Source organism: Corvus brachyrhynchos, unplaced genomic scaffold (assembly GCF_000691975.1).
Source record: "Corvus brachyrhynchos isolate BGI_N302 unplaced genomic scaffold, ASM69197v1 scaffold26, whole genome shotgun sequence".
NCBI classification, from domain to species: domain Eukaryota; kingdom Metazoa; phylum Chordata; class Aves; order Passeriformes; family Corvidae; genus Corvus; species Corvus brachyrhynchos.
Window position 1 is genome coordinate 5666273 of NW_008239324.1, and position 9729 is coordinate 5676001.

General features: G+C 58.2%; 2 protein-coding genes across 8 annotated transcripts in view; one reads left to right on the plus strand and one right to left on the minus strand.

Annotated features, from left to right (window-relative positions):
* The window catches only part of COG4 (component of oligomeric golgi complex 4), a 14253-nt gene extending 12172 nt beyond the window's left edge, over positions 1-2081 (plus strand). The window contains exons 15-18 of one of the 2 annotated variants that reach the window (XM_008638753.2): positions 215-298; positions 592-693; positions 1068-1196; positions 1408-1542. In XM_008638753.2, the coding sequence (XP_008636975.1) occupies positions 215-298; positions 592-693; positions 1068-1196; positions 1408-1542 (450 nt within the window). Of the gene's footprint in view, positions 1-214; positions 299-591; positions 694-1067; positions 1197-1407 lie in introns of both variants that reach the window. The other variant, XM_017741019.1, reaches the window with a different exon arrangement.
* Positions 2082-2391: 310 nt separating this feature from the next.
* FUK (fucokinase) lies at positions 2392-9729 on the minus strand. Of its 6 annotated transcripts, none has more exons than XR_001864201.1 (22): positions 9699-9723; positions 9532-9582; positions 9320-9445; positions 9126-9198; positions 8756-8853; positions 8527-8607; positions 8319-8438; positions 7996-8137; positions 7554-7681; positions 7351-7452; positions 6732-6902; positions 6591-6658; positions 6077-6447; positions 5611-5821; positions 5342-5508; positions 5016-5243; positions 4741-4884; positions 4490-4609; positions 4230-4417; positions 3988-4047; positions 3205-3428; positions 2392-3021 (listed from the first exon to the last, which is right to left on the minus strand). XR_001864201.1 is itself a non-coding variant. In XM_017741015.1 (22 exons), exons 2-22 carry the CDS (start codon positions 9532-9534, stop codon positions 2905-2907), a joined length of 2982 nt encoding a protein of 993 aa, XP_017596504.1. In that variant the 5' UTR covers positions 9535-9582; positions 9699-9723; the 3' UTR covers positions 2392-2904. The 6 variants fall into 6 exon arrangements, 4 of the variants coding, with proteins under 4 accessions (XP_017596504.1, XP_017596505.1, XP_017596506.1 ...); XM_017741015.1 differs by having other exon boundaries at positions 3948-4047; XM_017741016.1 differs by having other exon boundaries at positions 2402-3021; positions 3948-4047; positions 9692-9729.

Here is a 9729-nt window from a genome sequence, read left to right on the forward strand (position 1 = left end):
TTATCTGCTGTTTCCTTGGCACAGAGCATCAATAAAATACCCAGACCATGCTCTGCAGCCGAGCCTGGAAAGGGATGTTTGGCTAGAGAGGAACTTGAGAAAACAGAAGGGGTGAAGTGCTGCTGCAGGAGGGACCTCCCTTCCTGTCCTCTGGGCCGTTGGCTGTGCTTTACTTCAGGCCACATAAACAACACTTTCTGCATTTCACTGTTAGGAGGAGTTCAGCGACTATGAGGCCAATGATCCCTGGGTCCAGCAGTTCATCGTCAATCTGGAACAGCAGATGACAGAGTTCAAGGTGAGAGAAGGAGGTGGCAGCCTGCCAGGCTTCCACATGGCATCCTCCAGCTCTTTCCTTGCTTGGCGAGCAGAGGTGTCCTTCAGTGCCTTGCTGGGCTCTTAGGGATCCAGTCACCCCCTTCTCCTGCAATTCTCAAAGCCTGCTTGGAGGCCCCACATACCTGGATCACCTCTCTGGCGCTCTCCACATGCCAAGCCTGCAAGTCCTTATTCGTAAGCTCTCCTAGCCTTGGGTTTTAGACACCTCTGCTCAGTTTTCCTGACAAGAATGACACAGGTTTCTGCTTCCAGGCTGGGCTGTCTCCAGTGATTTATGACACCCTCACTGGTCTTATGACCAGTCTCATAGCCATTGAACTGGAGAAAGTGCTGCTCAAATCCACCTTCAGCAGGGTAAGCAAAACACTCCTCTGCCATCTAGTCTTTCTTGACTGCAAACCCTCAGTAAAGGATGGGGCAGAGCAGATGCATATGTTACCCTCAAAGAAACTCTGCAAGCACCAGTGACCAGCTCAGGGACACTTTTACAACAGCACCCACAGGGACAAAGCGGGTTTGTTTATGGGACTGAGAAGAGCTGGCACCAATAAGGGAGCTGGGTTTTAAGGTGGGTCTAAACATAAGCCACTTAAATCTGCAATAAGTGGTCTAACTGGGACCTTCCTGCTCAGAGACCTCCCCCTGCCTCCCTCTGACTTCTAATTGGTGTCTTGGCACAACCTCTGGGTCTGCTTGGAGAGTTAACTGATCTCTGTCTGTGCCCACAGCTCGGCGGTCTGCAGTTTGACAAGGAGCTGAGGTCCCTCATAGCCTATCTCACCACAGTCACCACATGGACTATCCGTGACAAGTTTGCTCGTCTTTCCCAGATGGCCACCATCCTCAACCTGGAAAGGGTGAGCTGCGCTTGGTCTGCTTCTATTGGGGAATTGTGGGAGCACCAGCTGCACTGCACATGGCTTTACTGAGTTCATCCAGATGTCATCACACCTACAGGGTGGGGAGAAGCTGGAGAAGTTGCCCTGTGTCTGATGGTGCTTGAGTTCAAACTTACCTGTGAGTGCAGTCTGTGCTGAGTCATCTCCTACAGCTCCCCTCTTTTTCCAGGTGACAGAGATCCTGGATTACTGGGGGCCGAACTCAGGTCCACTCACCTGGCGCCTTACTCCCGCCGAGGTCCGGCAGGTGCTGGCTCTCCGCATCGACTTCCGCAGTGAGGATATCAAGCGGCTGCGCCTGTAGTTGGTCAGTGCCTGGCTCAGCACCACACTGCAGCTAAGAGCAGGAAGGTTGCAGTTCTGGAGCCTGCCTGGGTCCTGTCCTGGGGCTGGCTGTTAGATGGTGTGGGGATCACATTCCTTGGAGCAAAGGGCTTTCCTGGGCCTGGTAAGAAGAGCTGCCATCCTTTTATGGGAGCGGAAACAAGGCACATGAGGAATCTCTCATGATGAGAGCAGCATGATGCTATTTCTCAGAACACAGCAGTGCCTGCTCCCGACTCCATGTGCTCTGCTGCCCTGCAGGAGGCCAGGACAGGTGCAGGTCTGCTGCTGCAGCTGTGTTCCCTCTGTGCCCCCTAGTTTAAGGGTCAGCTGCTGGAGTCACAAATGCTGAACCCCAGCTCTCTCCTGGTGGTGATGGGGACTGTTCTACAGAAGGGGGAAGGAGTGATTTCCTTGGGAAGGTGCTTGGAAAATCACTAGAAAGCCTCTGTAGGAAACGGGGCTATGTCCCCTGCTCGCTCTGTGCAGCTACTGTGTAAATAAACCTTGCTTGGTTGAGCTGCAGTCTCCAGTGGTGTGTGTTCAGCTGTGGGCCTTCAGGGAGCTGGAAAGATGTGGGACAAGAGCTCTGCTCTGCCCCAGTTCTATTCTACCTTGTGCCAGGGCATCCAGAGCATCTTCTTGTCTTGTCTGGCTGCCTCCTGTGGCTGCTGTCTCCCTCAGCCAGGGCTGTGGAGGGGGATGACCAGCCCTTGCATGCAGGTTCTGCCATTCCCACCCCTGGAAAAGCTTTGCCCATGCATTGCTGGGCCGTTGCTATCCTGTGGAGAGGGAGCAGCCCTGCTAGGGACAGAGGGGTACAAACACATGCTGAGACAAACACAAGCTTTTTTTATTCAGACAGACTGCAGGGACTAGTAACTTGCTTTCACTATTCACTATTTCACTGCAAAACAGTGCCTGAGGACACGAGAGGGTCTTGATTCCACATCCAGCTGCATGAGCATTGCATGCTGAACAGGCAGCTTGGATCCCTGCTGCTGGAAGAGCAGAAAGGTTCCTGCTAAAGGCAGCATCACAAATGCTAGTTTGTTCCCTTCGGAAAACTGTAAAAACTGGAGTGAAACCCCAAAATCAGGCTGGAGGCCCTAGCAAACTGTCCCTCCAGCAAAGCCACCCAGCAGGGGTAGTTTTGCCTGCCTGCACAACTTGTCACAGCTTCTCCAGGCTCCGGCTTTTGGGGCAAGTAGCAGCACAAAAAGGCCATATCGAGACCTAAGGCACCTGCTGGAGCTGGCTGAAGAAGCTGCCCCTAAAGCAGTGGGGATTTCCCAGCATCTGTTCGAGATATCTGCCAGGAATGGGCCAGGGCTGAAGGCCTTCACACAGCCCTGTCCCCTCCAGGGTGAGCACCATCCTTCATACCACATTCCACAACCTCCACAGAGAAACCACCTGTGTCCACCTCGATGCTGTGGATGCTGAAGTTGCCCAGTCCCTAGAAAAAGAGTCACAGGTTGGGGCAGGAGCTAGCAAAGGACCCCTTCTCACCTCCAAGGTCCCAGGGAGGGCACAGGAACAAGAAGCAATCACATCCCATGTGTGGCGGGGAGAGATGCTCCTCATGTTCTATATAAGGCTGCTGCAAGCCGCCTGCAGCAGTGGGGGGCTCACAGCTCACCTTGGTGTTTGCCAGGATCCGGTGCAAAGCCTCTTTCTGCCGAGGGGCTTGGGTTAACACGTAAAGGAAGCCGCCGCCCCCAGCCCCAGCCAAGCACTGCCCGTGGACGTAGGGCCAGAGAGCATCCATCATGCGCCCAACGGCCAGCGGCTCACAGCCCGGGGCCATGCACTTCTTCTGCTGCCAGTAGCAGTCCAGGCACTTGCCAAGGAGCAGCAGGTCACCTGCAGAGGAGGTAATATTGCAAATTACTTGTCTCTGTTTCTCACCCAAAGGGCAGAAACATCTCTGGCTCTCCTGCTCAGCCCAAGCTAAATTCTGCCTTCTCTTTTCCAGTTCCTCCCAGCTCTGCTGGCCGAGCAGGCAACCCCAGCCCTGTCACGTTGCTATTTTTAATCCTCCACAGGGGCAGGATTTGCTTGCTTTAATGCTCCAGCTTCCTCTCTGCAGCAGCCAGATAAACATGCTGCACTGACCAGGCATGGCCCCCAGCCCTGTCACCAATGGCCCACTGCCAATCAATCAAATTCAGCATGTCTAACCCCCTCTTCTTCAAAATCTTTGTTCAAGCCTGAATTTTGGGGTATTGCCTGGTGAAGGTGGGCCTGGGAGAGGATTTGAGGCTTCTGCAGCTGCAAGAGCCTGCATCCCCCAGCCTTTTTCCCCTCCAAGACTGCACAGCCTCTCCCTGTGTTTCTTCAGCTGTTAAAAGGGCCAACCTGGCCCAGGGAAGGGGCTCACACCTTGCCTCAAGGCCTGGGCACACTCCTCGGCATTGCTCACCAGTGCGTCAGCATTTTGCACAATGGAGGGCAGCCTGGCATACCAGTTCCTCACCACGTCCTGCAAGAGGCCAGAATGTCCCTGTCACTGTCCTCCTGGCTCTGGGGAGGCAGTGCTGCACCCATAGCCTCGGGTGCCAGTTCACTCTGGGGCGGCAAAGCTGCACAAGTGAAGGGGATGGCACCAAAGGCCACAGGGGGAGCAGAGGCACTCTGCGACACCCAGAGGCACCCAGGCATTACCTGGAGCAGGTTGCGGGCCAAGCGAGTCTTCCCTGTGTACACCAGCAGCAAGTGATCATTCAAGGTCTGGATAAAACCATCAGGGACCAAAATCTGCTCCACTTCCACTCTGAGTGGCAGCTGGGCCTTCGACCTCCCGATTTTGATGCCAGGAACGAGCCCACCAACCTGGTCCTGCCAACCACCCCCTGCAGGGCAGAGGGTCATCAGTCACTGCTGGGACCCCCACCCTGTGGGTCAGCTAATCTCCCAGGTCCTACCTGTTGTGAGCCTCTGCTCTAGGTGCAGCACAGCATGGATAAGGGACTCGGTGCTGGCAGCCTTCCCTGCTGCCCGGTACAGGGATGCCATCACTGCTCCTGCCAGGATGCTGCTGGTGCCTGCAGGGAGCACAAGCAGGGCCAGGGCAGTGAGGCACTGTTGTGGCCCTGAAGGCCAGGGGGCAGCAAGGGCAATGCCCCACTCCCAGGCACCAGTGAGGGACTGCCCAGCCCTTTCCCTGCAAACCTACCGAGGCCAGACCCGTGGGGCAGCTTTGACCAGGTGTGCACCTCAAAGCCACCCCCGTAGCTCTCCATCAGCTGGGCCCTCAAGGGTGTCTGTGAGGGGAACTGCACAATTTGGGTGCAGATAAAGGCAGCTTTGAGCAGGGCTCCTGAAACAAAAGGGAAGTTGATGCCTGCTGTGCTACCTGCTCCCTCATCCCACTGGCCCCAGAGAGGGCCACCCTGGCAGCAAAGGGACATCACAGGTACAGAGCCAGGCTGGCGGCTGGTGACCCCTCACCTGGTGCATGTGGCTGGCAGTAATCCTGTAAGTCTTCCAGCTCCCGGCACACCAGCTCTGCCACTGCCTCGCTCCGTGGTGTCCCGCTGAGGCTGACGAGGCGCAGCTCCGGCTGGACAATGCGCCGCACCCGGGCACCAATGGGCCGGCACCCGTCCACCAGCACCGCCACGTCCACTACAGCCCCCCCGTGCTCGTAGGTGATGGGGGGTGTGTCACTCCAGCCACCTGCCAACACTCACCATCAGCCTCAGGGGGCACTCTGACTCTTCCCCCAGCACCACAGGGGTGAGACATGGATCATCTGACTGGGGGGATGCGCTCACCGGAGAGGTCCAGGCGGGCTGGACATACCACCTGCACCCAGTGCCCCAAGGGTGGCAGCTCCACCTGTTCCACGGTGATGAACTGGCACGAGGACATCACTGCCTTCCGGACGAGGATCTGCTCGGCCCCCTCATAATGCCGAGCTGCTCTCACCAGCAGAGCCGGCCTGGGATGAGAAAGATGCTGAGCCCACTGCCACATCTCCATGATAGCACCAACGCCTGGAATGGAGCAGCTGCCTGCTGCCTCTTGCCAGCCTCAGCCTCACCGGCTCATCCACTTCTGGCGTTCAGCAGCCAGCTTCTGGACACCACCAGCGATGTCCCCGCTCTCCAGGCGCCCAAAAGCTGAGGCCCACTCCCTGTTAGCAGCAGGACCGCTCCGCAAGCCGCCTTCCCCTTGTGCCATGCAGCCCAGGACCTCAGCAATACAGGCAAGTGCCCGTGCTGCAATACCAGCATCGCTGGCTGTGGAGGCAACTAGAAAATAAAAAAAATAAATAAAAGGAGGCTGCAAAGCCACAGCCTGGCTGCAGGTTGCACCCCAAACCAGCCCACTTCTGCCTTAAGCTGTCCCCACGGGAGCAGGACTTGCATGGCTTGCACCCACCCAGGCTTGTTGGATGCTCTGCAGGTGCACCCCATGGGGTCCTGAAATAGGGGGGATCACTGAAGGGGGTGGGGAGCACTGAACAGTCCTGATAACCAGATACGCAGCTAGTGAGTCCAGCTCACCCTCATCCAGTGTGCCCAGCATAGCCTCATGGTAGCCCTCATGGACAGCACTGCGGGCAAGTGGCAAGAGGCTGCTGTCCTGGCGTCCCAGCAGCACCCGCCGCACCTTGCACTGGCCCTGCAGGAAGAACAGGGCCTGGCGGGCACCCAGCTCGGCTTCCGTGTCCAGGCAGGGCAGCAGCTCCTGCCAGGACATACGCCACGCCATCCGCCAGCGTGCCAGCTGCTCACTGGCCACCGTGGCCAGGCCCAGCAGCCACAGCACATCCTCCAGCCCCAGGGCCTCACGGGCATGCAGCACCGGGAAGAGCCGGGCACTGAGCAGGCAGCGGCTCCTCCGTGGCGTCTCAGCATCCCAAAGGTCCCCTTCCCTGATGGAGGGAGAGACCATCAGCTCTGCCCTGGGGCTCGAGGACACCTTCCACGAGGGGAGTTGGAATGTGGGATGGGTTGGGGTGGTCATGACACCTCTGGGAGCTGGGTCTCCTCTCCCATCCTGACATGCGGCACCTACCGTACACCCGTCTGTTGGAAAAACTCAGCCCAGGGCACGTTCAGATAGGTGGCCTCTTCCACAGGGATCTGCAGGGGCACAGAGGGGCTGGTCACACCTTGGCTTCACTGGGAGCCTCGTGCCATCTCACTGCCCCCGCACCTGCCAGTCATCGAGGCGGCCAGTGAGAGTGAACACGCGGCAGGGCAGGTCACGCAGCCGGATGTGGTGGCCCTGCAGGACAACATCACGTAGGGGATGGCCCCGCAGGGCTGGTGAGGAGCCCACGTCAAGGCCCGAGAGGAGGCAGCCAGGACCGATCACCAGGGGACCCTGAAGAAGAAGCAACAATGGCATCGCTGGCCCTCAAACCAGAGCCAAATCCTGACCTTGGAATGGGACAACCACCCTGAGAGACAAGCTGGTGCCAGCACAAGCCAGGTGGCAGGACATAATTTTGTCACAAGGCTGCAGAAACACGGACTGTGGAAATTCAGGCCAGGTGACAGCCTCCAAGGCTCACAGCCGTAACAGAGCCCCCAAAGCAGAGGGTCTGCCCTGGTTCCCAGCTCAGGACAGGGCAGAGGTGACAGTCTCATCCCCTTGTTTGCAGAGGGTGACAGCCACCAGGGTGCCCAGTATGAGCCAAAAGGCAGTCTCAAAGAGGAAGGGCATCCCAAATCTCACAGCTGCAGTTCCTCCATCCTAGGCAGCAGCACGTCACCCTGCTGCCCATTCGATGCACTGGGAGCGGTGGGTCACCCCCATCCTAGTCATGTACCTGGAGGTGACAGTGCTGGATGACACTGCCAGCTGCCAGCTGCACAGCTCCTTCCAGCAGGCAGTTGGTGACTGAAGAGCCATCCTCCAGGAGACAGGGCTGCTGTCAAGGGCACAGAGACACGTGGGACCAGGGTCTGGGCACACAGCCCAGAGCAAACCCCAAAAAACGCGCGTGAGCAAGGCTGGGATGGAAGGACATACATCCACGTGGGAATGGGCTGTCTTGCAGAAGCGGAGGTGGCTGGCAGAGCCAGGCAGGAGAGTCAGGCTGCGGATGTGGTCGCTCGCAGAGGCGGTCATGTAGTCATAGGATGCATTGGGAATGCAGGCTGTGGGGGGCAGGAGAGATTTCAGCACATGGACAAAAAAATGTGGGTGTGTCTGACACTCGTGTGAGCCAGGCTGAACATCCCCAGCTGAAGGGGTCAGGAGTGAAGACCTGGGGACCCAGAGATGACTGTCAGGCCCTGACCACCCCATCTCTTCCCATGCAGGGAAGAGTGCCTAGGAATGGGTCACATCACATGCACTCACCACAGCATAGAATCATAAAATGGTTGGGGTTGGAAGGGACCTTAAAGATCATCTAGTTACAACCCCCTGGGCAGGGACACTCCACTAGAAGCTGGAAGGAAGCACTCACCCATGCTAAGAGGGAAGCCACGGAGAGCTGTCCACAGCACAGAGCGGGCACTCCTCACACTGGTATCACCACCACCCTTCACAAAATCCTCCTCTGTCATCCCCCCTGCCATGCACAGCACAATGTCGAAGAAGAGGGAGAGCTGGGGAGAAAAGGGACTTGTTGGGTCCAGCCATCCTGAACCCCACCCTGCTGCTGGGTGATCCCTCCCACTACCTCTCCCACCCAAATCCGGAAGTGTGGGGGCAAATAGACCCTAAAGAGATGCCCAGCAGCAACACCTGTGTGGCAAAGGGTCCCATTCCCCACAGAGGGGCTGTCACCTGGATGGGTGGAGCCCCTGAGTCCAGTCCCATGTAGGTGCAGGCATCCAGAGGAGGGATGACATGGGTGGCCAGAAGCTGCTCGGCAGCATCCGAGGAGAAGAAAACAATCCCACAGACCTGCCAGGCACATCAGGGCTGAGGCTGCGGCTGAGGTGACACAAAGGATGGGGCTGGCAGGGTCACCAATACCTGAGTCATGCCGTACCAGGGGGACGGTGCCGTCTGGCCCTGCACACTGCTGGATCTGGGCCTCCGTGCCTTTGTAGATGATATCACGTACCAGCCCCTGGGAGCAAAACCATCCCAGTGAGCTCTTCAGGGAACCCTAGGCCAAGCAGCCATAGCAGTGCTGAGACCCCAGCACCCAAGGCATCACAGGACTGGAGACCACTGCATCTTCAAGGGATGCCTCTTGAAGGGGGAGCTGCCCCAACCTGCTCATTGGTGAGGTAGACCCCATGGTTCCTGGCATATGCTGGGCTCCCGGGCACTGCGATCACTCGGACACCCTGGAAGCTGTCCCAGTTGATCCCTGGGGGGAGGGACAGAGACCAGTGCCCACTGGGGCAGTGCATGTACTCACACTGGGCACAACTGCCTGAAAACCTGCACCACAGCAGCGGAAGTGGCAGCAGCATCCAGCCTTGGCCACCTCACTGCAGGCACAACGGATTCTCCCAGCTGTGCACAGGACAGCAATAGCTGAACATCCACACCCTCATGGGAGCATGGCACAGGCTGAACCAGATGTGTTGCTGGTTAAGAACCCTGTCCCACACCAAAGCAAGGCTGGTATCCACCCACCTGGTGTTGAGGGCACAGTGAGGAGCATGTCGGTGCTGCAGACCCAGACGCCAGGTGGGGAGCCCACACAGAGCTGCCAAGAGAAGGACCACATGCCCAGGGACGGCAGGAAAGGAGCCCAGGAACCCAACACCGCTCCCATCCTGCTGGAAACCAAACTCATCCCCGGGGCCCCATCCTCAGGCTACACAGACCCGGTGTGTCATGGTCCCCAGCAGGCTGTCCAGGTTGCAAACCAGCGCTTCGGCTGGGGCGCCAGGCTCCTCGGCGGGAAGGCAGGTGAAGGCACGGCCGCAGTCGTCAAAGGAGAAGTCGCGGCCCTGGTGGGACAGAGAATATGGCAGGGTCAACGGGAGGGAGCGGGTGCAATGAGAGGTCCCATGCTGGGCTGTAGGTCTGCTCTCACCATGTGCAAGATGAGGATGCGGGCGTCCCTCAGGACGTCAGCGGTCACCACCTGGGAGAGGACATCAGGGAAGAGTCAGTGGGGACAGGACAGGCACCCCCCTCACTTCCAGCGTCCCCTCCTGACTTCCAGCCTTCCCGGACCCACCAGAGGCTGTCACCTCTCACCGTGCATCCGGCGCGGGCGCTGAGGTGCTCG